The sequence below is a fragment of the Podarcis cretensis genome, assembly GCF_951804945.1.
Source record: "Podarcis cretensis genome assembly, chromosome: 1".
NCBI lineage: Eukaryota > Metazoa > Chordata > Lepidosauria > Squamata > Lacertidae > Podarcis > Podarcis cretensis.
In genome coordinates this window covers 43,626,114-43,653,499 of record NC_137170.1, presented here as the reverse complement: position 1 = coordinate 43,653,499, position 27,386 = coordinate 43,626,114, and the positions used below count along the sequence as shown (strand labels likewise).

Genomic DNA, 27,386 nt, shown 5'->3' with positions numbered 1-27,386 from the left:
TGTCCATGTATGAATAATATAATCACACAATCAGCTTTGCAAACAAAAATAATTAAGATTTTGAGCCCAGTTTAGGAAACATGTTTATTTTTTTTATGCTGGGATATCACTTTGACAAGTAAATGTAAAAAGATTGTGATGGTTGAGAGGGCCAGGGCAGGGCGTGACATGGCCAATGGAGAGAGAGAAAGTAAATTGCAGGATTCCATAAATATGCAAACTTGGACATCTCTGTACAGCTTTGAATGAAATACTAGCCACTAAGGTGAAACACAAATTACCCATATCAGAAAATGAAGAATTACAAGAAAAATGTCTGATGAATTTTAAGCACACTGTCAGTGGGAAAGAAACATATGCTGAATTTCTGGTTTAGGGATCTTATATGTTAATAACAAACTTGTTCTCTGCGTGCCAGCTCTTCTGCAGCCAAAACTTCACCATCCACACACAAGAGGAAGTTATCAGCAGGGGGACTAAGGTTTGCAGAAGGGCACAAAATAAGTAGGAGGGGCAGACTTAAGGGGGCAAAAACAGCAACCCAATGAGGACTGAGCATGCTCAGTGGCCACAGAATCCTGACTGGCAGGGAGGTGGAAAACTGGAGGGGGTAATGGAACAGCATATCTAGGGAAAGGCATGGCTGGCTGGCTGGACCCCAGAACAGAAATGTTCCACACTGCAATACAATTTCTTGCAGGTTCCACTTGTAAATTACATTGTAGGGAAAAATTGGAGGGGAGAGCAACCACCATTATTTTTGAAGGGCTACTGGTTAGTCTTTGAAAGAAAGTACACCAGATAATATTACTTTCAGCTATCTGAGTACAATTTCCCTAAGGAGATTTGTTTGACTGATGGTGAAAAGAGGGATGACTGAGCTAAAAGACACCTTTTGTGTCACACCATCAATATTCAGTCGGTTAGTAGCAATGATGTTTTAGAAAAGGGTTTCCCTTTGTCTTTAAGATATCCTTTGAGCCATTTACTTCACACTTATTCCACTCATCATCATGCCTCTCCGTTTACTCCAAAACGAATTGCACTGGAGAGAATGACAAATAACTCTTGCTTAATAATCCTGCAGTATAATAGAGAATATGGCACTGTCTATGGAGCAGGCAGTTGAACAGCTGACACTGCAATAACATCTGCCTCTAATCCGCACCAGGTTTGCTGGCTTTGTAAAAATGCAGCTTGTTCTCGTTTTTGGAAAAGTTTTATACTCACTACTCAAAATGGAAATTAATTATCCTTGCCCCTGAAATAGCAGTTATTTCCTCTGAGATGTTCATTTCAGTATCCAGAGTTTTGGGCGCCAGACCGCTTGATCCAAACATCAGGCATATCTGGTTTGCTGTTTGGCAAGACAACTGGATCCTCGCCCCCTACTCCTAACCTTTGGGTTTTCCTCAAACCACTGTTTTGCTGGGATGCTGAAGCCGATGTGTCAAAGACAGTCTCCCTCAGGTCCAGCCTCAGGGTGTCTCTTTTTCCATTCAGGTGACCTCTTTGAGTTGGACAGCAAGAACCAGCTACATCTAAATGACCTGGGCAATAACTGGCGGATTCCATGAGTTTTACGCTTGGTTCAAAGTCACTCAGGGATGTCTCACTGGAGACATTCTGAGCACTGAAAGAGCTGCCAGTAGAATAAAGGCATCTGTGGAGTTCATACATTTCAGTTTCTGGTACATTACTATTTTCTGAGGTATAATCTGATTTTTGTTGATCGGTGTTGCTTGAGGAGTGAGATTTATTCAGCAGTTTTTCATCGACTGTGCTGGCTGACTGAAGATGGTCCCAAGCTTTATGGCCATATTTTTTACATCTGCAGTCTCTGCAAGGCCTGTCCCTATGACTTTCTGCTTCATTTCCTGAGCTGCTTCCAGGTTTGTAAGGAGAAGATGTTTGCAGGGCTGGACATTGGCAAAGGGCTACATGACGCCCTGCACTCTGTTCCAGCTTCTGTCTGTCCTTTTCAGAGGAAGGATGAACTTCCATTCCAGAGCACTTGCTATCTTGGAGCTGAATGTCTTCAGATAAGACAGATGGACGATTGGACAACTTGCTTGTGGAGGTGCTGTTGTCAAAGCTGTCACTAAGCTTCCTGGCCAAAGGCTGGAGCTCGTACTGTTCATTTGCACTGTTGGATTCCTGATCTTTTTGTAACCTACTCTGCTTCTCATTTCCCCCACAGGTAAACGTTCTGTTGGGAGAACTCGGGTCGTCCGAATAGTTTTTTAGAGCACGAGTGCAAGGCCAAATTATTTGTCCACAATTCTTCTCCGGGCCAAAGAAGCAGCACAGAGACTGGAAGAAGAAGCTCGCAAAGCCACAACTGACACACTTGATCATCATCACAAAAATGCCCAGCTTCCTGTAGGCCAGCACGGTGGCAGGGAGCATGATGACACCTGCTGAAAATAAAGCCGAAGTCCCCATGACTGTGGCACAGCTCATCTGCTTCAGGGAGAAGGCTACGCGGCTCAGGCGATCAGGATGCGGACACAAGTGGTAGGATATGCAGTAGTTGACCGTGAAGTCAACGGAGAGACCCACTGCTGCCGAAATGAAGAGAGACTCCACCGCGTTGAGCTGCCACTCCAGGAGGACCAACAGGCCGACAGTTACCAGAACGGTGCCTGTAATTGCTGCGGTGGAGAACAAGCTAAGAAGGACGTTCCAAGTTGTGAGCAAAAGAACCACAAATGAGATGGCTATTGATAAGCCCAGCACTACCATACTCTCTGTGTCCACGCTGTGCTGGAGATTGTAGAGCTCCAGCTTGCTGGTGAACCAGCCGTTCTGAAGCCCCATGGGGGCTGCCTTCATCTCTTCTCTTATCCAGAGGCCAATTTCATCATAGAAATGCTTGGCCTTGCTATAGTTGAAGCTGTAGTGGTAAATGGTTTGAAACTGTAGCACCAAAGCAACCAGGTTGCCCCTTTCATCAAATCTGAGGCCTAGGTCCTGAGTCTCAGCCTCGTCTCTGTTTTGTTCCATGATCATCATCTTGATGCAATGAAGGAAGACTTCTCTGCTGTATGGGAAGGAGAAGTGATTACAGCAGAGATTGAAGCTGTGATCTCTCTTAGAGCACTGACGGCTATCCATCCACCGGTGAAATTCTTCCATGAAGCAAACGGTGGGTTTTTGTTCCAGTTCAGAGTAGTAAAAAGTCTGGTTTTTAACTTTTTGGCAAAAGTCCAGCAGCCATAGCTGAGCTTCAGAATTTTCAATGGTAAATGCTGGGTCCATCACCAGAGTGCCATTGCTCTTGGGGTTAAAGTGATCCCCATTGTCCACTGGGAGTACACCCCATATAATAGTGACAGGCATGTGCAGGTCTTCTCCTCGCTCCAGCCTTTCGAACATAAACTCGTTACAATATTCGGCATCATACCTCTCAAAGGGGTGGCTTAGCCTGAAAACCTGCACAGATGACATCTCTAGAGAAGGCAGTTTGAGCCTAGGGTTCAGACAGGAAATGTAGGCACCCCCTATAGCCAAGGCGGTAAACCAGCAGATCCATATATAGCGGAACTTTATCACCCCACAAGGAAGAACTTTCTCAAATAATAACTTGGCAGTTTCATGCCAGGTTTTCTGGATACGCCTGAGGATGTGGTGGAGAGAGAGAATGACACTCTTGTGCCCGCTGTTATTCCAATAGCCCTCTGGTTTATAGACACAGTTCCTTGCTAGGTAACGTTCATACAGCACAACGGTGGAAGGAAGCCAGGTCAGCATGAAGACCAAGTTCACCAGGACAGAGGTGCCCATGTAGATGGCAAAGCATCGAATGGCAGTTATGTAACTCATGTAGCTGGCATAGAAAGCAGCACCAGTCGTCAGGCAAGATGCTAGCATGAGATACCCAAAGTGGTGCATGGTTAGTCTTACCCACTGCAGTAGCCCGGCGGATGGGTTCTGGCTCTTGCTCAAGTTCCAGAGGTCAAAAAAGACAAAGGTGTGGTTGGCACAAAGACTGCTGAGAATGACTACCGCTGTTAGGTTTACAAAAGGGAAGTAGGAGAATCTAAAGGCCACCTTGTACAAGAAATAGGAAATCATCAAGGTACCAAAGACAATAATTAAGGTGATAAAAGTAATAAAGACCGAGCGCAAATAAAAAAATATGCTTAGAAATATGGCCAGTATTGCCAAGACTGCATACACGGTATCCAGTAATAGGTAGTGCTGGAATAATGTCTGCTTAAGGCCCAGATCCATCCCAGTAATGGACGTGTAATTATCAAACAAGTCCCACGACTCAAGGTTGTTCAGGTAGATGCCCATCATGGATGCTCCTTTCATCATAGGCAAGAACAGCAGGCTGTATTTCAGGGTTGGCACTTGGTATCCCACTGTCTGTGGACTGAGAAAATCTCGGTCGACGAGGAAATGAAGAAGCTGGTAAACAGCACGGAAGCGAGTGCATTTCTCGGGGATTTTGGAGCACTGGGCGTGCTTGTCTCTTTCAGTCTTGGGACCGATGCAAGGAGGGACAAGGACACCTTTGTGATAGTCGGGGGCACACGAACGAAGGAGCACGAGGGTGTGGGAAACATCGGCTTTGGTAACCTCTAAACAAGAAGACCGGTTGTACAGGGCTGCGATAAAGTTTCCAAGAGACCAACTTGGACAGCATTCGTTGGCTTCAGTACGCTGGCAGAGATTCCCAAACTCTGCATGAGAACGGATCTGGAAAAGCCAAAGGGAAAAAGAATGAATTAGGCCTGCCCCACTTCCATTTCTGTTTTATCCTTTTGACAAATGTCTTGTTCTGAGGATGGGGACTTTTAAAGATTTTGTTCACACACGCCCCCTATTTCAGTCGTCTTTTAAAGCCTAGTGTTGTGTTTCAGGATGTAGCGTTCTACAGAATTTGTGGGGAAGCTTGTAGCTCAGTGGCAGAGCAGAAAGTCTCAGTTTCAGTCCCCAAGATCTCCAGGCAGGGCTGGAATATCTCTTATCTGAAACTCTGGAGAGCCTCTGCTAGCCTATGGAGACAATACTGAGCGAGATGGACCAGTGGTCTGACTAAGGCATCTCCTATGTGCCTGTGTGTATGAGAGAGAGAGAAAAAAAAACTATATCTGGAAGTAAGGATTTCACACTGATTCAGAAGCGTTAACCTGAAGTTAAAACAACCCAGGAGTATAAGTGTGTGCATATTCCTTACAGCAATACCAACCTTGTCCTGCTCCATTTGACACATGGATTGTATTGCTTTCAAGTTCCATAAGCTTCCAGCAGTTGTGGACATAAATACCAGCTGAGAATAACTTTTCCCTAAGGGCCAAAATAGTAGGTACAGTTATGTAACAGCAAAGATACCTGACAAACTACTTGGAACGAGCTCTAGATATGTGGGTTGGGCGGGGGGAATGATGCTGTAGGCTGCTTTCACTGTCCTTGTATAACTCTGCTTTCCAAGGAGGTAACCATACAACAAGACTTACCCTGTTTGCTTAAACCATTGGTTACCTTAACTCACTTAAACTTGGGCTATGCCACAACTATCTAATCTTATTGATTTTCTTTTCCTGTTAACTTGGTTTTAATTGGCATCTTGTGTCTGGTCATTTATTTAATTTATTAATTATTTTATTTCATAAAATCTATACACTGCTTTATTTTTATTTTTTAAACCCTCAAAGCAGCAAATCATTCCAGTTTATTTCCTTGGATTACCAATGCTGCACTTATGGGTTTTTGAGGCTGGGGGATAAGAAGCATCTCTGAGTCCTTTCACTAATACTAATGTGCGCGGACACACACACCACACAATATTGGCCAATTCTAAGCTGATTAATATTCTGCAGCCTTTTAAATGTGTCTGTGGGAAGTGGGGGGTTGTTTTGCTATTTTTGTCTTACTTATTTTCATATTTTTATCCTGTATTTTACTCTTTGAACCACCCTGAGATCTTACGATGAAGAGCGGTATATAAATTTGCTAAAGAAATAAAAGCTCTCACTTTGCTTCCCTGCTTGTAAAATAGGAAATGACGCCTCTTATTAGTTACAGATCTGCACTGAAGGTGTATCACACAAGCTGAAGGCTCTTAAATGAGTATCTGGAACGAGGAAGCTTCAGAAACCTTCCATAAGGAAAATTATTTATTGTTGTTTATTGAATTTATATACCGCCCTATACCCGGAGGTCTCAGGGGGGTTCACAAAAAACGTCTTTACTTTCTTGCCTTGGTCAGTTCTGGAGGGCAATCTCAAACAAAACTTACCTGGGGGTCCACAAAAGAAGCCATCCTTTTCATAGTCTGGCTCCACCATCCTCCTTATTCTTGCTTCTCGTTCACCTTGTATGGATCTCTGCCCTCTGTTCACGCCTATGTCCCCGTAACTAGCAAAAAAAGAAACAACATTATCCTGAACTGAGCATGGTTCTGCAACTCATCTGCATGGCTTTTACAATACAGAGCTGTAAGAAAAGCTTCTCCTTCTCCCTCCTCTCTTGCTCTTGTTCTCTGCCAGGCTTGGATCCTAGAGTATGTTTGGAGGGAACGTAAACAACAGTGTTACTTAAATAAGTTCCTGCCCCCTCCTCCTTCCTAGCAACATGTCACCTCACCCCACATTGTTCTTCCCCACAGAGAGGGTTTCTTCTTTGGGGTGGGGGTGGGGGGAGAGGTTGCAGATTAATGCAGGAAGGAGGAGAGGACGGGGGAAATTTCCTTCTGTGATGCTCCTTAAGTTCACTTATCCCTATGCTCACCCAACTTCTTCAAGCAGCGGAAATTACAGGGACGCAACACTTACTGTATTTTTTGCTCTATAAAATGCACTTTTCCCCTCCTAAAAAGTAAGGGGAAATGTGTGTGCATCTTATGGAGTGAATGCAGGCTGCGCAGCTATCGCTGAAGCCTGAAGAGCAAGAGGGATCGGTGTGCCCCAATCCCTCTTGCTCTCCTGGCTTCAGGGATAGCCCCACAAAGCTCCTGAGCACAGCAGGAGTGCTCCCCCCTCTTTGCTCAGGAGGCTTTGCGTTGCTTTTGCTGAAGCCAGGAGAGCACACCGATACCTCTTGCTCTTCTGGCTTCAGGGATAGCCACGCAAAGCCTCTTGAGCGCAGCTGGAGCGCTCCTGCCTCTTCGTTCAAGAGGCTTTGTGTTGCTTTCTTGCTTCTTGTTTTCCTCCTCTGAAAACTAGGTGCGTCTTATGGTTGGGTGCATCTTATAGAGCAAAAAATACGGTACCAAGTGCTGACACTCTTTTATTTGGAAGCAGCTCATGGTGTGTCATGTTTGCATTTATTTACAAATATAAAGGCTGGCTGTAGGCGGTGGGATACTTTAAGCCAGGGGTCAGCAACCTTTTCCAGCAGGGGGCTGATCCGCTGTCCCTCAGACCATGTGGTGGGCTGGACTATATTTTGGAAAAAAATAACGAATTCCCATGCCCCACAAATAACCCAGAGGTGCATTTTAAATAAAAACACACATTCTACTCATGTAAAAACACACTGATTCCCGGACTGTCCGTGGGCCGGATTGAGAAGGCGATTGGGCCGCATCTGGCCCCCAGGCCTTAGGTTGCCTACCCCTGCTTTAAGCACTCTAAGGGGCAGCTAAATCCACTGCCCCACATCAGGGAGAGAAGAGAGGTGTGTGGCATGGCCCGTCCTGCACCCTTTAAACTCGCCTGTTTGTCTTAGGGGTGAAGGGCAGTGTGCTATTGCCAGTGATGAAGTAAGAGCCAACTGCCACTGCGCAGGAAGTGGGTAACATGGATATAGCCAGTGTTTTTTTCTGGGGGGACGCAGGGGTACGCATACCCCTAAACATTTTGTGAATCTTAGTACTTTTCTTCATTTACTGTATTTATTTTTCCCGATTTGAACTATAAATGGGCCATTGTTCTAGAGCAGGGATGTTCAATGGGTCGATTGTGATCTACTGGTCGATTGTGGGGTGTTCCTGGTCGATCCTGTGATCCTAATGGATTGCCCAACCCCTCCAAAAGCTCAACAACTTTGGTTCTGACACCCCACCAAAAGCTCAACTTTTGGTGAAGGCCCCCCCAAAAGCTCAACAACTTTGGTTAATCCAATGGGTAGATCACTGCCAGTGTTTTTATAGTGGGAGTAGATCGTAGCCTCTTGGAAGTCGGACATCCCTGTTGTAGTCGAAGATCTGTAATCCATATCCCTGCCCCCCAAACATGTACCTGTTGTCAGTGTGAGGGGAAAGAGAGAGAATCTTCTTATAGCCTGTGTGGCTTTTCATATTCTTCCAGACAGTGAGCTTTCTGCCTATGTCGGTGTCTCGGGGCTCAAATCCCTATTTATAAATATAAAAATGTACATATTTCAAAATGTTATACAAGGGCATTTCTATTTACAATACGCCATTGGCTACAGCACTAATCTAATGTGTATGTTCAGATGAGTCCTTTTTTCTGAAACATGTGCAAGTTTAAGATTTCAAGACTGGATAACCAGAATTAATCCTGAGCAAACCAAGTCTGGACCCATTTTAATGAAGTGTTTCGATAGGTAAGATCTCCCATTATTATTTAACGAGTTCTGAAAATCTACAAGAGTGGTTTAAAAAGACGACAACACTTACAATGTTCTCTCTGTAGTGGAAATTTTACTCAACATTGATCCAGAGCAGAACTCCAATGTATAGTTAGCAGAGTAAAAACTTAAACACATTGCAGGATTCCCAAAAAATAGAGCAGAGGCAATTAATATTTCATCCAGCAGAGCTTCACTGCTACTGAAGGCAAATGAGCATAATGGTCACAAATCCAATACGTTCAGGATTGGCACTGTCCATAAGAAGCCCAGTTGTAGCAGACTTAACTGAAACTTACAATAACTTATAATAAGTCTAAACCTTAACACTATATACAGAACACCACACCAGAAGGAAGAGAGATAGAGAAAGTGAAACCCAGGCTCCTTCTGGCCTATTATTATAGTCAGCATGATCTTGACAGAAGAGATAACAGAACCAGTTTAAGCCAGCTGTACTCAGCTTCTCTGAAGGAATATCCCAAACATCATGAACCTTCTGCTTGTTTCTTTCACACAGAGAAGCTTCCGGAAGCTTCTTGAACTAATTGGAATAGGAAAGATCTCTACACATACTTTCTGTACTAAGAAAAACAAACTGACACTCTGTACATATTTTATTGGAAGTCTGTGGGAGAAGAAATCTCATTAGGCACCCACCTACAAGTATTTGCCAGGGCAACTAAAGCATGGAAAGAGGGTAACCAACCTTTACATGGAAGGATACTGTATGTCCCTGAGGCAGATCATCTGCAGGAACTTACCATCAAGGGCTCAGAAAAATCGGGCAAATTTCCCACTAACACGCTCACCAGCGTACAGACCAACACGGTCACCGAACAGAGCACTAAGACAGCGACCGGCCACTCAGCAATCACTTGGGACAAACTGGAAAGGAGCGAAAGGAAAACAAGAAGCTGCCATTTCATTTCATTTTCTGTTTCATTCATTTCTCTCTCTCTGTCTCTTAGGTGGGTAAAGGGGGGAGGGACTTTTTTCTTTTAACCTTGCCAGTTAAAACCCACACTGGCTACTGGTGTGACCTGGCACCAGGTTTCAGGGTGGGTGCTGGTGGGAGCGGGTCACTGGCTCATGCTCTGGGTTCACAAGTTATTGGTTCAGATTACCTAAGCGCATGGCGACATACTAGGCTGCCCCCAGGTCTTCGTAGCTGGAGAACAGGCCACCTACCTGCCTCACTCTGTCCTGAAATTAGGCTCTTCCTTTAACCCCCCAAATAAATAAGCGGCTAAAAAGTGCCTTACCCATCCCAGAATGGTTAGGGAAATGACATTAGCATGCATGCTTGGGGGGCTCTGTGGAGCAGTCCTGTGGCTGGGGGCCTGCGTCCTTTGCTCCTCGGGGGTACCTTGTTTGTCATGTCCGCTCTCCATTTACAAAGATGGAGGGGAGGTGTATATAGTAATGGAGCTCAGTTTTTAGCACCATGCATGATCAAATTATTCCATTCCTCTTGGGGTGGAATAAGGGGGAGCTGAGAGGGAAGCCCTATCAAGTTATTTGAGAGAGGCCCAGCCAAACTAGCGGTTGCCTTGAAGTCTCAGCGTTTAACCTTCAGACCAAAAAGGCCATACATGTTAGACAACCCTGTGCCCTCTCTGATGTGAAAATGGGGCTTGAAACGCAGGGGGAAGGGGGTGGCCTCAGTGGCGAAGCGTGGGGGGTGCAGGGGGGGGCCGGCCGCACCGGGCACAACATCTGGGGGTTAGGGTTAGGGGGCGCAAATCCACGGGTTAGGGAGCACAAATTATTGCCTTGCCCAGGGTGCTGACAACCCACGCTACGCCACTTGGTGGCCTTGCATGTTTCAAGCTACTAATGTGAACATACCCTAAGACAGCCTAATGGTTGGTCTCTCTCACTGCAGTCAGAGATAAAACAAGTCACCACCTCTCAGCTTCCTCTTTAAAGCAGCATTTTGGAAGGGGTGAAGCCTGCAATTTTGATTGGAGTGGTGGGGCTAGAGAAGGGGAGATGTTTCTGGATTGAAATATCTCTCTCTTACACACACACACACCACACACACACTGCACTCAGTCCTCTTGCTAGGAGGAAAGAGATGCATAATGTAAGTAAGTTGTTGTTGTTGTTTAGTCATTTAGTCGTGTCCGACTCTTCATGACCCCATGGACCAGAGCACGCCAGGCACTCCTGTCTTCCACTGCCTCCTATTATTCACCAGCAGGACTAGTGTAACAACTTGGGCGTGATTTTTCTTTGGGGTAAATGACACAGGAGTGAAACGTTAGACACTCTCTTCCCCAGCACTACTGCTCCAATCAGAATTAGAACCTCCTCATTTTTTTAGTTCTGAGGTGGTCAAAAAGAATGTTATCAAATGTTTCTCAAAATTCTCTTCTGATAAATTTTAGCTCCATACACACCATCCATTTAAAGCAGGGGTAGTCAACCTTTTTATACCTACCGCCCACCAATGCATCTTTCTTGATGGTAAAATTTCCTTACCGCCCACCAGTGCTCAATGGAAGGAAGATTCAGCTTGTGCCATAGAACCCCCTACCGCCCACCTAGCATCCTGAAACACCCACTAGTGGGCGCTAGAAACCAGGTTGACAACCTCTGATTTGAAGTATGAAGTTGCCATCAAAGAATCCCAGCAACTGTAGTTTACCCCTCACAAAGCTACAATTCCCAGGACCCTTAATGATCTACAGTGCCCCAGATTCTTTGGGGGCAAGTCATGTGCTTTAAATGGATGGTTTGTACACAGCCTTTGGCTCAGGTAATACTGAACGGAGCTACATTAGTAGATGAAAGAAGCAACAAACTGAGAACATAAGACTGAAAGGGGCAGGTGCCAAACCTGCTGCTTCCCTCCCTACGATGAAAATAGTATTAGACAGTTATTAAACTAGATCTACAGCTGCCCCAGCCAGTCCCCATTTGCATTCATGTCCAGAGACATTTGGGGTGGCTTTTCACTGAATATTCTCTGGGCCGGGCTAACATTCTCCAATAGGTTGGCGGTGAAGCTCCCAAAAGGAAATATTTCAAAAACCGATCTGAAAATTCTTGTCAGAGAAATGTTGGCCCTCCATCCAGTTCCTCTACCTTTCCCTGAATTTTCCTATTAACATTTTATTTGTATTATGCTGCATCTGTCAGAGGAGCAGCTTGGTAGAGGATCTCTAGCTGAGGCAAATAAACAGTGTCATCACTTGGAAGATGAAGAGGCTGTAGCATGCAGAAATGAAGAGATGAGACCGATATCATGCAGGGAGTCAAGATGCTCAACCCAGCAGGCTCAGCTGAATGAAAGGACTTTTCTTTTTCTTTTTTGGAAGGCCGGTCCCTAGCTTCTGTATCCCAATGCCTTTAGCTACTAGTGTTAGCTTTAGGTCACTAAATCCATTTCAGTAGATATAGGCACAAATTAAGAAGTTAGCATACGCCCGCTTCACAACACAGAAAGTAATACATATCTTACACACACACCATATTTACATGGTAGAAACACCACAGGGAGCCACTACTGTCTCCAACTACCTGATGTACGTTCGTGTGAAACACTTGTGATGTGGGGGAAAGAAAATGTTGACAATTCACGTGTTATGTTGAGCATAACGGGGCATGCTAAATGTCGAACGTGCAAAACAGTGCAACATGCAAAGGAAGGCCATACATGCAGAACAACACGGCAATACCTGGTTCGAGTGTGATATGGGGAAAGCTCTCTGGAAGGCTAGATTTTCCTTAAAGCTGTGGAGTACATCTCTTGCAAAGCGGGTTGGGTTGGGGGGAGCGGGGGACTCGAAACAGATGGGAAGCTCTTAATGAGGAACTGTGAACCTACTAATGTAGCTGCAGCTCTTTGCCTGCCTGGGATGTCACCAGGAATAATACATTGCCTCGTTCCTAATAGCAGGGTGTGAGGAGGAGGAGGAGACATGATGATAGGGTAGAGAGATTGATTGTAACCTACCTCTTTGGCATCCTGAACACTTTGTCATGTCTGTAGGGAGAAAGATATTCATTGGCTTATTAATTTCAGCCCAGGCAGAAGTCTCTGTTCATGAGAGTGTTAACCCTTCCAGGCAGGCAAAGGACAAAGTCACAAGTCTGGGATGCAGTACGAGGCAATGAACCCTAAATAGCATGGTTGGGGAGGTTGGCAGTTTGGGTGATGATGGACTTGGCTGTCCCTGCAGTTTATGGGGGTCCTCTGCTGACTTGGTTCATTCAATCAGCAACCAAGCTGAAGCATCTAAAACAGCGGGAGGGAACTTATGCCTTTCCAGGCAACTTTGGATAGCAACTTCCACCAGGCTCAACCAGCACAGGTGACAGCAAGGGATGGTGGGTGTTTGTGTCCCTTGGCGAAAGACTTGGGCTCTCAGCTGGGGAATCCCTGAAAGTTTCCTTGAGGAATTCAGCGCACAATCCCTGCATCCACTCGGAATATAGGTTATAAGTTTCAAAAGGCACAATGGCAGAATCTAGGAGTGAGAGCCTTTGTGGTGTAACTGCCTTGGTCGCGCTGGTTGATGATCTCTGGCGGGCTTAGGACAAATGTGAAAGCTGTTTCCTAGTTCTGCTGGATCTATCAGCGGATTTTGATACAATTGATCATAACATCCTTCTGGACCATCTAGAGGAGTTGGGAGCTGGGGGCACTGTCATACAGTGATTCTGCTCCCTCCTCCCAGGCCGTGTTCAGAAAGTGGTGGTGGTGGATGAGTGTTCAGACCCCTGGGCCCTCACTTGTGGGGTGCCTCAGGGTTCTGTCCTCTCCCCCATGATTTTTAACATCTACATGAAGCCACTTGGAGAGATCATCAAGGGGGTTTGGGCTGGGTGTCTATCAATGTGCGGATGATATCCAGCTCTACCTCTCTTTTAAATTGGAACCAGTGAAGGCAATGAGGGTCCTTTGTGAGTGTCTGGAGGTTGGAGGATGGATGGCGGCTAATGGATCGAGGTTGAATCCTGACAAGACAGAAGTACTGTTCTTGGTGGACAGGGGGTGGGCTGGTGTGGAGGACTCCCTGGTGCTGAATAGGGTAACTGTGCCCCTGAAGGACCAGGTGAGCAGCCTGGGAATCATTTTGGACTCACAGCTGTCCATGGAGGCACAGGTCAATTCTGTGTCCAGGGCAGTTGTCCACCAGCTCCATCTGGTACACAGGCTGAGACCCTACCTGCCCGTGGACTGTCTCACCAAAGTGGTGCATGCTCTAGTTATCTCCCGCTTGGACTACTGCAATGCACTCTACGTGGGGCTACCTTTGAAGGTGACCTGGAAACTACAACTAATCCAGAATGCGGCAGCTTGACAGGTGACTGGGAGCGGCCACCGAGACCACATAACACTGGTCCTGAAAGACCTACATTGGCTCCCAGTACGTTTCTGAGCACAATTCAAAGGGTTGGTGCTGACCTTTAAAGCCCTGAAAGGCCTCAGCTCAGTATACCTGAAGGAGCGTCTCAACCCCTATCGTTCTGCCCGGACACTGAGGTCCAGTACCGAGGGCCTTCTGGAGGTTCCCTTGTTGCGAGAAGCAAAGCTACAGGGAACCAGGCAGAGTGCCTTCTTGGTAGTGGCGCCTGCCGTGTGGAACACCCTCCCACCAGATGTCAAAGAAATAAACAACTACCTGACATTTAGAAGACATCTGAAGGCAGCCCTGTTTAGGGAAGTTTTCAGTGTGTGACATTTTAATGTATTTTTAATCTTTGTTGGAAGCCGCCCAGAGTGGCTGGGGAAACCCAGCCAGATGGATGGGGTACAAATATATTGTTGTTGTTGTTGTTGTTGTTGTTAGAGTGTCGGGGAGAGACCAGGGTTCAAATCCCCACTCAGCCATGAAGGTCACTGGGTGACCTTAGGCCTGTCACCTACCTCACAGGGCTGTTGTGGGATTTAAACAAGGAAGTGGGGAATTGTGTTTGCTGCCTTGAGCTCCGTGGAAGAAAGGTGGGGTGTAAATGTAATAAAATAAATAAATAAATAAATAAATAAATAAATAAATAAATAAGCAAGCAAGCAAAGAGGTTGTACACACCCCTCCAGCTGTACTTATAAAGATGCCATCAAGTTATCCTGTAAGTTCAGCGTCATGCCTCCGCTGACACTGGCACAACCTCGGTGATGGTACCCAAGTCCAATCCATATAGATCAGGTGAAGTACAACAAGGTTGTTGTACAGGTGAGTGAGTTTGTACTGCCAAGGGGACCTCTCATAATGGTGGGAAAGAGAGGCATGATCAGGAAGGGCAAAGAATTTGCAAAGCCAGACTACAGCCATTAAGCTAGAGCAGAAAGGAATTTGTTCAGCCATTTAGAATTCAAATGCAACTTAATTTTAAATGATCAAATTTTGCTTTTGATCTTAAAGTGCAGAGCACAAATCAGTCCATACCCTCTGTGGAGCAATGCACTAGGAAGAGAGCTCTTGCACAAATGCCACTCTACGTGTAGGAGAAGGACCTACGGGAAGCAAAGGTCAATGGCAGAGAACACGTGCAGAACAGAGCATGCGGGAGGAAAAGCAAAAGAAGCTGCAAGGCGCTGGATTGTCATCTTAGATCCTAACTTTCCTTGAGGATGATTTTTAAGGCGAGAATGCTAAGTATTCTTGGTAGCACCAAGGGGAGGGTGTAAATAAATAAATATTACTTTTCCAGAGATGATATTGTACAGATTGAGAACAACAACCAAAACCAAATCCGATAGTATCCAGAACTTGAGAATAGTGAAAACCAGATTCAAATCGGGAGGCTCATTCAATAGAAACTGGGCAAGTAAATTTGAATAAGAAGAATTTGCTTCAGAATTTTGTTAAATAACACATGTGCGTGCACATGCACACGCACACAGAGGAATAGCAAAATCCATTCAAGGAACTTTAAAAGCAGAATCCTGCCGTTTGAGGACTGGGTGGGGGGAAAGTGTATTAGGCTCTAGAGTGGCCACTTGCACATTAGCCAAAAAGGAAGAAATGCAAAATGCATCACTACAGAATTATAAGAGAGGGTATGGATCTACCTATGCTACTTTATATGTAGAGATTCAAATTCAGGCATAATTACTATAATCTATATAGAAATTTAACACACCCCACTATTGTGAGGAAGGTGACCTCAGGTGACTTAGTCCTCAGTTCAGGTGCTGATCCTTGCTGCTCTTCCTTCTTTTAAGTTGGACTAGGATTGGGTGGCCCTTCAGAGAGAGAAGCCCTTCCAGCTGAGAGACACCCCTGTGCAAATCAGCACACATGCCTTCCCTAAGACTCACATTTCGCACCATGTCTGAAAAACCAGGGCAAACTTTCTGGAGTTGCAACGTTATGAAAAAATGAATTGTTAAACTAAAACACTATGGCTTGTCTGTTTGTTTTCTTGAGGAAAAAACACACAAAGGGCAAAGCCGCAGAAACAGCTCACAAGAGAGAGAGAGAGAGCTGCATATAATAGAAGCACGACATTTTCATGGCGATTTAGAGGGAGGTTGAACTCCCAAGAGTGTATTCAGATCTTAAAAGTAAGGCAGCAAACAGCCCTTAGACTGGCCTGGAGCCAGAACGAGGATCGTTAAGTTTCAGCTTGTAAAGGATTATTAGCATCAAAATTAAGTGACTATTGCTTTTATGTTACTAGGTGCCTCTGATAAATGAGCCAAGGGGGAAGTGTTTTAAAAACATGGGAGTAAGGCAAGCCCACAAACCCAATTCACTCCTCCCCAAAACTATGCTTGGGTTTGCCACTGACTCTGCACCCAACTAGGGAGCAGTAACCCATCCTGGTTACCTAATGAGTGTACCTGTAAAATTGAGGCATGTTTGTTGCATTCGCTTTTCTAGGTACACATAGACATAAAGGAAGCTGCTTTGCATTTGTCTATCTAGGCTAGCATTGTCTGTTCTGACTGGCAGAAACTTTCTGGGGCTTTCCTTCACCTGCTACCTAGTCCTTTTGTGAGCTGAAGATATGGGGGGTTGCATGCAAAGCACATGCCCCACCGCTAAGCAATGGCCTAAAGTGCTCACTGAAAAACAAAATGCATAAAGAGGATTTCAGAGGCACACGGTGCTCCACAGAGCAAGCCAAGACTCTCCATCTCCTTATCCCTTGATGAAGGAGGCAGTGTAACCCGTTACAGTCATCTGTCCTTACCTGACCGTGACGACATGGTGTTGCACTGGCCGTAACTGCTGCTGGTCGTGGGGCCACTGTTTCCATCTCATGTCCGCAGCCTCGTGCTGGGGAGTTGACGACGAATCCCCACTGGAGTGATGGGAGCACAAGGTCGCCCTCTCCCCATGGCCTGGCAGGGGAGGCAGGGCATAGCTGCTTCTGGCTTCTTGCTGGTTGCAGTGGTAATACAGGTGAGGCTGGAAGGAGTCCTGGGAGCCAGAGGGCACCTGCCCGTTGGATCGAGTGGAGATTGGGGCATGCATATGGCTGGAAGAGGCCTGGTGGTATCTCGCTGAGCTGGGAGAAGCATCAATGGGGCAGTGATGGACGGGGCATCTCCGTTCCCAGGAGCCTCCGCTGGAGCTCGGCTCCGTCTTTCTGATCTCCGGCACATTAAGACAACTTTGACAAAGCTCTGGCTTTACTTTTTCCCTGTGAGAAGAAATGGGTTTGCTTTTCTTTATTGCTTTCCTATGTAAAATGTATGCCAAGAGGCATTCATTGTCTCGGCAGTCACAGAGAGGAAGTTCCTTACATGAACAGTAACCAATAAAACACTGAAATGGCAACAGAAGCAGCATAAAAGCTTTTTAACACAGCAAAAAGATTATCCCTCAAATGACTGCCTGTATCGGAAGGTTTTCTGCCGGCGATATTGTGGCATCTCTGAGCAGTGCAAGATCCCGGGGGCTCCCAGCGCTTACCCAAGGTCTGTGTTTTCTTTTGGAATTAGGCACAGTAGAGACTGTGGTGTCTTTAGGATATATGGATTATTTATACATAATATACAACCTGAGCCAACAATTGAGGGGTTCAGAGCATTAACATCCCAAAAGGGCCTTGTTTCTTCCATAGCCACAAACCTTGGATTCAAACAGAAATCAAACACGACTCCCATCTCTGTTTGCTGCTTCTCTTCTGGCCCACATCACCATAACTCAACTCTAAACTCTGCTTCATCCATCTAATTACTGGTATTTGCCCCGCCCATAAAGGAGTCCCACCCATTTGCCATCTCACACAGAGCCCCTTTCCTTTGTTTCTCTTAATGGCCCATCACCCAGGTGATCACCTCAACACAGGAAGCTAGCCTGGCTTATATGTTAACACTTGCTGGATCCAGGAGTTAGAAGGATTACACATACTGTACAACCTACTTTCTCTCCTCGCCCTGCCCCCCAAAACCCTCATAACCATATTTAGTTAAGAGATGGTACAAAGAAAACAGGAAGTTTTATGACCACTGAGTATTATCTACAGATGAGATGGAGAATATATAGAGCTTGGATATTCATCACTACAATCTATTACAATGAATATGAAAGAGAGAACTATAATGCACTGATAGGAATAGGCACCTTACAGATTAATGAATTTGTAGGCACTTTTTAAAGCCCTTTATCATACTTTAGAATAATTGAGAGGAAGTGTACTCATGGCTGTGCGTTCGTTTTTACTATGTACTTAGTGTTAGATTTTCTAAATTATTGTTAGATTTTCATAAAATACATTGAAGATGCTTTGACAGCCATGGGCCAGAGAACAGGGCTTCCCAGGCTGATTATAAAGCTTGGGCATTTTCATAAGGGGGTGGGGGATGAACCTTAAGGCAGCCTGCTTGTCAGGGGTGGCCTGTCCTACTTTACCACCTGAGGAATGGTGCCCCCACTCCATGCCACCCCCCCTTCCCACATTTGCTGCCACTGGGATGCCTCCCCTCTCTCTGAATGTGGCGAGAGCTGGGGCAGCAATGCTGCATAACAGAACGTCTCCCTCTTTAAAACTTGACTGGTAGTTTAAACCAACAATAAAAGGTAAAGGTAAAGGTACCCCTGACCGTTAGGTCCAGTCGTGGCCGACTCTGGGGTTGCGGCGCTCATCTCGCTTTATTGGCCGAGGGAGCCAGAGTACAGCTTCCGGGTCATGTGGCCAGCATGACTAAGCCACTTCTGGCAAATCAGAGCAACGCACGGCCGTTTACCTTCCCGCCAGAGCAGTACCTATTTATCTACTTGCACTTTGACGTGCTTTTGAACTGCTAGGTGGGCAGGAGCAGGGACTGAACAACGGGAGCTCACTCCGTCGCAGAGATTCGAACTGCCAACCAGCAAGCCCTAGGCTCTGTGGTTTAGACCACAGCACCACCCGCATCCCCTTAAACCAACAATACCCACTAGTTATTTCCAGACAAAAAATTTCCTGCATTTCATTCCATGTGCGAGGCAGGAGAGGGACCACAACCCCTCCTGATCATGCAGGAGTCCTGCTTGCATGGGTCACCTATACACCTGCAGCTGCATGGGTGCAGCCCCCCCGCCTTTGCTGATGTCTGTACTCAACATGTGAAAATCAAGAGTGGGGCATTGGGGCATTCAGCACTGGGGCAAGGTTGCCCCACTTTCAGATCACATTTTGAGAAAATGTGAGCTTTTTGTCTGGAAATCTGCATATAAGCCTTGAAGCATTTTTAGTGATTTTCAGGACCTATTTTTGTTTCCTTAATGCAAGTTTCTAGTTCCCACGGTGGCACAGCAATGCTAAGTTATTGTGGTATGTAAAAAGTAGCCCAAACTCATAGACTTTTTGCCCGAATGTTTTCAAATGTCAGGGTATCAATTCTTTTAAGAGTCCACATGTGAGTGTAAACATTTAAGAATAAGAACATTATAGAGTAAGTGAAAAGTCCACATTTACTTACAGTACTCCCACACCTGCCTGATTGAAAATGACAAGCCAATTTTCTTAACTGTGTGCTAAGGAAATTCGCAGACTCATAAACATTTTTTGCTATGACCTTCAATGATGAACAGGAAGACCAGCACTATTTGTTAACAGTGATCCAAGTTATCACTTCATATGGGCGGCACATCAATATGATTTTCTAAGGAAAATATTAGATGCCAGGCATATTTAATCAAGAGAAATTGGTATCTTCAATACACTGCGATACTGTCAAATTTATGGTCATCCATCAATTCACTGATGGTGATCCAAGGACAAAGCAACAAAAGGAGAGATCTGGATGGGCAGTGAGATTCCTAGTCATAGCACGAATGTATATTCAGAACTGTTGAGGCTACAGTGGGAGCAGAAATGTCCTCCCATCCATGGAACAGTAAAAGCCTGCAGCTTCAAAGTTATGGTCTGACAGCTCTGTTTTTGTCTAGACCAGCTGGATGCAACCAAGAAAGAAACAAAAGAGATATTCAGCAAAGCAGACAGCAAGGAAGAAAAGGTGGGAGCCAACAGCTCTAATTGTGTATCACAGCTGCTTGACTGCCACCCCTTATTTGTCTCTTCTATCACTTTCATAAGCCAATGTAGAGAAGATACCTGATCTTGACCAGAATCCAGCAGTGATAATTGGAAAGAGGGGAAGAAAAGGGATGCAATCAAACATATAATAATCAGAATAACCAGGGCTGATGTGGAAGCATTTGCTTGTTGTTTGTTCTTCTCCCCAGGATCAAGCTCAAGGCAAACCACTGGCCGACTGTGCAAAGCACTGATTGGCTGCCACCTGTGACATCATGAGCCTCCCGTTCTTCCAAAGTACAGAATATCAAAGCAGCTGATCATGACAATATATTAGGCATGACGGGGAAGAACATTCCATAAAGTATGCACCTCTGCTGAGATCGTCCTCCTTCCCCACCAGCTTCCTTACTTCAGGAAAACGTTTTTTTGAGGATCTTTGTGTACCAGTGTGTGTGTGCGTGTGGAGGGCACTCACCCAGAAGAACGTCTCCCTAAGGTATGCAGCCTGTTGAGACTTTTTTGTTTTTATAGGTTAGGTTATAGGTTGTTTTTATAGGCACTTAAACAGTGCCCTAAACAAACTGGAAAACAAACTGCATTTCCCCCCAATAACCAACCTAGCACACTCTCCTTATCTCATTCCCACAGAGTGCCACATTTTGAATTAAGTGAAGTTTGTTAAACACTCTTCAAAGGTAAGTAGGATGGCATATATCATGGTGGCTAGGGGGTTCTTGGACTTGGGGGTTACAACTGTCCACCAATGGAAAACCACTCATTTCCAGATAAGTTGGATTTCTCATCATTAATCTGGAGCAGAACCACATTGGTTAATGCCAACCATTAGGCAAAGTGAGATGGCTGCCTCCGGTGCTTGTGGGGGGGGGCAGCAGCAAGGCCGGGGGACAAAGTGTGTGCCACACAATCTCCCCTGCAACCCCAACTCCTTGAAAGATTCTCTCAATGGGGTCTCAAAAAAAAATGTACATATCACTTGGGAAGGCAGGCGAACTAATGCCAGTGTACTGGAAGAAGCAAAGATCACCAGTGTTGAAGCAATGATTCTTCAACATCATCTTTGTTGGACTGGTCATGTTGTGTGGATATATAAACACACTATAAACACTGACAACTGGGAAACACTGGCCTGTGAGCACTCCAATTGGAGAACAGCCTTTACCAAAGGTGTCATGGGCTTTGAAGACACTCAAAATCAGGACGTAAGGGAGAAATATACTAAGAGGAAGGCACGCTTGACAAATCCACACCATGATCAACTCCCACCTGGAAACCTATGTTCCCACTGTGGAAGGATGTGTGGATTCAGAATTGGCCTTATGGACTCACTGTTAAGACTGTGTTCATGGAAGACAATCTTACTCAGCTACGAGTGATCACCGAAGAAGAAGAAGAAGAAGAAGAAGAAGAAGAAGAAGAAGAAGAAGAAGAAGGTGTCCTCACCCTTGCCAGGTGGCCTAGGAGGCCTCAATAACTAAAGATAGCAAAAACATCAGAAAGGTTCAGGAGAATGAACAGGTTCTCACTCCTCCTGCCAATCAACCAGTCCAGGTCATCCACCCAAACTAGGCTTAAAGGTGGCCTAATAAGAACCAAGTTAGCTGTCATCCAGAGGTTTCTAGATCTGTACCACCATGGGCTGCTCAGTCACATGACCAAGAAATGGTAAACTAGAGACTGGCACCGCAATAGTAAATTGTTCAGTTTTAGGGGTTCCAGTGATTACATTTGTTTGTTTGTTTCACATGAATATTTGTTTGTTTCATTAAATGTATGTACCGCTGGACTGTTGAAAAAACTCTTGAAAGCAGTTTAAAATCAAAAGTCTGACAAAACACCCCACAGTTCCTCATCTGGTATCTGCCTATCTCACCCAGGTATTATGATTTCAATTACGCTCATGATTAATTTCAATTTTTTACCCAGCCTTCACCACAAGGCCCCATACAATATTACACAGTTTGCTTTCTTTATTAGATTTATATACCGCCCTTCGTCATAAAATCTGAAGGCGGTTCACAGCATTTTAAATTACAGCCACAATAATAGGGTGTGTCCTAAATGTATATATCCCAGGCCACAGTAAAGAGGTGCATCTTCAGCATTTTTGATTGTAGAAGCTCAAAAGGGTGAAACCTCTGGCTCATTCCTGAACCCTCAGTTAGCATTTGCTTGCAGCCCACAAAGCTGCTATTATAACCAGAAAGGGCGGGGGGGGGGGCTAGAATCACACCAGCCAGTAATACAAAGGGATCCTGTGGCTATATTGTAAGACAACACTAAAAGCTGGCAAACTTTTCTGTCTAGTTTTTCCTTTTCCTTCCAAACTGGCTTCCCTCTGCAGTGAGACTCTAAATCAAATATTAAGGTTAGCAATTATTTCCTCTAAACAAACAAACACCCTCTCAGCTGACCAATGATTTTGCATTGTTTGCAAAGTTTCTAAATAGGCTTTACATATTTTATTTTATTTTTAAAAAAACCTGGGATTAACAGTAAAAGCTTTCTTAATGAAATCTTGTAATGGGGTTTTAATAAAGGGTTAGAACAGAATGATAGACTTCTGGAGTCAAGAAAGTACAATGCCTAAAACAGGAAGGGTAGAACATGGATTGAGAAAATGTGATTTCTTCCCATTCAGACACTCAAGATATGGTGGCTATAGTTTTGATAAAGAAATCAAGGCTGCATCTGTTCTGGAAGAGACATAAGAAGGAAGTCACTGCATCTTTAAAATGCATCTGCCACCCACAATAAAGCTGATCATTCTCATTTTCTATATAAACAGATGCTTCTAATGTACAAAATAGTAAAGCAGCTAAAGACATAGTATAAGATAGTTATGGTACAATGCTAAACTATAGCACATGTATTTTTATCCTCCCACATCTCTTGTCAATAATGCCTCTTTGTGAGGGACCTTTTTTATCTCACACAGAGACCTGTCAGTATGCAAATAATGGTGAGATCAGCAGGACCCCATTAAGTCACTGAGGAAAGGTGAGTGTCAGAAAACCTCTGAATTTTTTTTTGCTGAGCATACCACAAACAAGTCTGTAGCTGTAAATCAGCAAGCAGAAAATTTGAGGAGTGTGCTGGAGGCTGAGCCAGCAATGACATCATTTTGGAATGAGTTCACAATGACATAGCTTTGGACATGTCGAGATTTAGGGTTCTATACTTGCCAGCCATAAATGCGTAGTTCAGAGGCAATGCGTTTTATTGAACCTTTTTGTATAGAGTGAGAATGAAGCAAGTGTTTGTGTTCCACAGAACTCTTTACTAGGCTACAAAGTTATATATAAAGACAGCGATAGAATATAGAACCCAGTTTGAGGGAATTGGCTAGAAAAAAGGCCATGGGCAGAATCTTATTTGACTAGAAAATTTCTTAAACAGTCAATGAGATATGCGGAAAGCAAAATTCTAGAGCCTATGGTTAAAGTGCGACAGCAGTTGGTTCAGAATGAAGTGGTCCATGAGGAATTAGAACATGCCAACAAGGACATATTCCCCAATATTAGAAAATCACTGGCTTCCCATTTCTTCCCAGGCCTGTTGTGTTGATTTTGACCTATAAATCCCTATACAGCTTGGGGTCAGGATTGCCTGCTCCCATATGACTGTCCCTGCTGTCTCAGTTAAAGTGGGAGACAACCATGGATAGAGCCTTCTCAGTGGTGGTGCCCAAGTTGTGGTATTTGACTGACACCTATTCTCATAACCTTAGGCACCAGGTGAAAAACAACAACTGTCCTATTCTCCAAACCTTCTTATTAAATGGTTGTATTGCTTTGATTTAATGTGCTATTGCACTTTTACTTTTGTTTTGTTGTCTCTTACATTTATCCTTTATCCTTCTTCAATTATTGTAGGTTTGTTGCTTTGAATCAATTGGTGTTCAAACCTTCATTGTTAAACCACTTAAAAGCCACTTTGTTATTGCAATTGGGAGTTAGAAATCATTGCTGACCTGATGCAAATCACCAAGAGATCTACCAGTGGAGCCTGATCCATCTTCTGCCCATCTGCCAACAGCTTAAGCCTCTCTACTCAACTAGGTGTATGATCTCTCATGCTCCAGAGAGAGGAAAATAGTTTTTGAGATGTTATGGAACATAGTTTGGGAATCCTCCCTGTTCCCAGCCAGCTACAGTTGAAGTACCAGTCTAAAAAGGTAAAACGCCTTTAGCATGTTTTGCTGACAACACAGTGTATATGCAAATTCCAATAGGCTATAACATTTTCTCACTAGAGCTCTAAACTAATTGCACTGCTTTTCAAACAAGCACTCCATCCATTAACTTTAAATACACTTGTGTGTTGCAAAACCACAATGCAGGTGCTTTCATGGGCATCTTGAAAGAACAGGTGTTTCTCTTCACTGTGGTTTGACCAAGAAGAGCGGCTAGGCTTTGTTAAAGCAAAAGCCACCTTTAATTACTGTATTTTTCCATGTATAAGACGCCCCCTATTTTGGGGGACTCAAAATTAAGAGAATGGGGAGAGATTGCCCCTGTGTATAAGACTACACCCCCTTTTTAACATTATTTTTTAGTAAAAAAAACCCTAGTCTGATACACAGAAAAGTACGGTATGTCTTTTTCAACCAATGTGGGAATGCCTTGAAAAAAAACAAAGTTCAAGGGCTATTATTGTTGCAGAAGATTCACATATGTGGCTACTGAACACAAGAAGGACCCTGCTGGGCCAAACCAAAAGTCATCTGGTCCATCCAACATGCCATTTCCATATCTGGTTTACAACACAGAGGCACAGGCAGCTGCCTTGTAATGCGCCAGACCATCTAGCTCAATATGACTGGCAGGAAATAATCCAGGAGTCTGGGTAGGAGTTCCCCCCCAGCCCAGCCTAGCAATGTCAAGAATTTAACCTGGGGCCTTCTGCAAGTAAAGCAGATGCTCAACCACTGAGCTGTGACTCTTCCCCATTAGGGAATTTTCAGTTGGACAAATAGAATTTTAATGACTAAGAGTCATCACTTGATCCATCCTTCCTGAATTCTGAGATCACACTGAGCTCAGCTCAAACACTCTAATGGGCATGGGTGGCATCAGCTGCCTATGGTTCATAGTTAGAAGGAAAGCCATCATTGCTCCACTTGGAAGGCCAGTTTGGGTTGCAAGCCAGTTAATTCCTCTGCATGCTATCGTTTCATTAAATCCATTGTGGAAAGCTGGGTGCGGAACATCTGCTTTACACATCTTCCTATGTTCCTAAATAAGGGAGGGAGCAGGCTGACCAGGCCCTACCTGCCTTCAGACCTTTGATTAATTGGGGTGGGGCGAAGTTAATCTGCAATTCAGTCTGTTTCAGTCCATGAAAGAATTGATCAGCGTTTGCATGCCTCCCTTCGAATTTAAACCTATCCGTGTTGATTATAAACACACACCTACCTCCATGGCCCGTGAAGGGAATCCAAGACGAAGCTCTCCTTAAAGAGAGCTTCCTTAAAGCAATATTTCCTAAACCCACGTCCCAGCACCCTACTGATTTCTTCCTCTAAGGCTATAGTTAGGACCTCTTCTTCTGATAGCGCCTGGTTTCATTCCCTTGCACCCTGCGGGGGTGGCGGCAACTTGAATAAAATATTGGGGGACCCCAGGCAAGTCCCGACCCGCATAATCGATCACAAGACACGGTGCGCGCGCGCGCACACACACACACTATTTGAATGGCATCGCCCATCAACTTTGGGGCGGGCGTTTGGCCCTAGCAGTTGGCTCCAGTTTCAAAGACACCCCCCCTCCCTTACGCGGCAGATATATTTCTAGATCACAGCATTTGCCGTTGTTACATATCCGGCACCCTCGGATCAGCGGGTATCAAAGCCACAGTGTATTTTAGAGAGGGCGAGCGATGGAAGGCAGCCCAGCCCAGCCCAGCTTTGGCTCCGCCTTCTTGGAAACTGCGGGGCGAGGGAAGCTGGGCGAAATCTTGCCCTGCCGCTCCTTTTGTTCGTGGCGCCCCAGCAGACGGCTCCTCGTAGTCGTTGCTTTCCCTCGATCCCGGGCTGCCGGGCGGAGGAATCCTCTCCCGGACAGAAACGACAGCTCCTCTTCGCGGATCGAGGGCGACGCGCGTCCCTTCAGTCGAGGATCAAAAGGCGCCCCGCAGCTTGGCGACAGATGCGCCGACGGGGATCCTACGCCCAGGCAGGCAGGCAGGCAGGCAGGCGCGTCAGCCCCCTGGCTCGGGTGGGTCCCGTTTCCCGGAGCATCGCCAAGGAGATTCGAGGGAACCGCCAAGCCGTCGCAGAGCAACGCCTTCCCGCGGCGGATCCCAGAACAATAGGGTTGGACCTCGGGTCCACAGCCGCGCGCCTTCCTCCACCCCTCGCTCTGCAAGGCCAACTTTTCGAGGATCAGCGGCGATGTGGCCTGCGGCGGCGATGCAACCGGGTGGGGTGGGGTGCTGGAAAAGCAGAAAGTCCCCCTCTTCTTAACCCCGCACCCCACCCCACCCGCTCCACTCCGCCGCCCTTCTCCCACCTCCCATCGCCCAGGGGAGATCGGCTCCATTGTCTGGGAAAGGAGCGGGAGTTGCAGGGGACGGAGCGCGCGGTGGCGGCGCATAAAGGAGCGATGCACCTCAAGGACACCCCCGAAGGGTCAGGGAAGGAGGAGGAGATGGGCACGCGGCGTTTCCCCGGCCGATGGGCATCCCCCTGGAGGTTCGCCTTACCTGGAGGTGCATCCCGCTGTCTCCGGGCGCCTCGCCTGTGATCTCTGGCCGGCAGCCGCCTCCCCGTCCAGCGACTGGGAGCCCGCCGCGCCCTCCATGGTCCTCGCCGGCTCCGTGGCCTCCTAACCGCAAAAGCGCCGCCTTGGTGGGGAGGGCGGAAGGCGCTGTCCGCAGCTCCGCGGTGCTGAAAGCGGCTGCTCCCTCGGCCGAGAAAGCGCGTGCGCTAATCCTAGGAGAATCGGCTGGGGAGGGGACCGGGCCGAGCCGGACACGTGGTCCAATAGCAGCGAAGGGAGAGGGGAGGGGAGACATGCTTTGGAGCGGGGGCTGGGGCTGCTGCCCAGTTGGGCTGATCGACCTCATTATGACCGAGAGTATATCCGCGAGGGTGATAATGGACCTATGGTCCTCGGTGCCTTCGAAGTATCGGTGGTTTTCCGGCCTGGATTTATTTCCACAAATTCTGGAACTTTGTAGACCTCAAATCCATCCAGAAAAGAAAAGCAACTTGCATTTGAATGCCAAACTTCTTGACCAGATGTTTCGATCAAGGAGCGGGAGCAGTAAACATTACCTGAGCTCAGCATGCCAGTCACTTCTTAATTTCTGCTTTAAACATTAATTCCTGGTTTTGGGAAAGGGGTCGGGGTTCCTACCTATGATTAAAAAGTTGTGTGTTCAAAATA

General features: G+C 45.8%; 1 protein-coding gene across 2 annotated transcripts; it reads right to left on the bottom strand.

Annotated features, from left to right (window-relative positions):
• Nucleotides 1-70: 70 nt before the first annotated feature.
• DISP2 (dispatched RND transporter family member 2) lies at nt 71-26,996 on the bottom strand. Of its 2 annotated transcripts, XM_079964302.1 has the most exons (8): nt 26,701-26,996; nt 16,699-17,151; nt 12,509-12,538; nt 9,309-9,432; nt 8,193-8,305; nt 6,251-6,369; nt 5,201-5,298; nt 71-4,707 (listed from the first exon to the last, which is right to left on the bottom strand). In XM_079964302.1, the coding sequence occupies exons 1-8, from the start codon at nt 26,796-26,798 to the stop codon at nt 1,297-1,299; spliced, it is 4,446 nt and encodes a 1,481-aa protein (XP_079820428.1). In that variant the 5' UTR covers nt 26,799-26,996; the 3' UTR covers nt 71-1,296. The 2 variants fall into 2 exon arrangements, with proteins under 2 accessions (XP_079820428.1, XP_079820429.1); XM_079964303.1 differs by lacking the exon at nt 12,509-12,538.
• Nucleotides 26,997-27,386: the final 390 nt, after the last annotated feature.

What these genes read in the sequence shown, in the direction of transcription:
- DISP2 (XM_079964302.1), bottom strand. Translation starts at nt 26,798, where the DNA reads ATGGAGGGCGCGGCGGGCTCCCAGTCGCTGGACGGGGAGGCGGCTGCC. An exon ending in CACCATGTCGTCACGGTCAG is followed by an intron (nt 12,539 to 16,698) that starts GTAAGGACAGAT and finishes TTCTCCCTACAG; the next exon opens with ACATGACAAAGTGTTCAGGA. An exon ending in CTTCTTTTGTGGACCCCCAG is followed by an intron (nt 5,299 to 6,250) that starts GTAAGTTTTGTT and finishes TTTGGCCCTTAG; the next exon opens with GGAAAAGTTATTCTCAGCTG.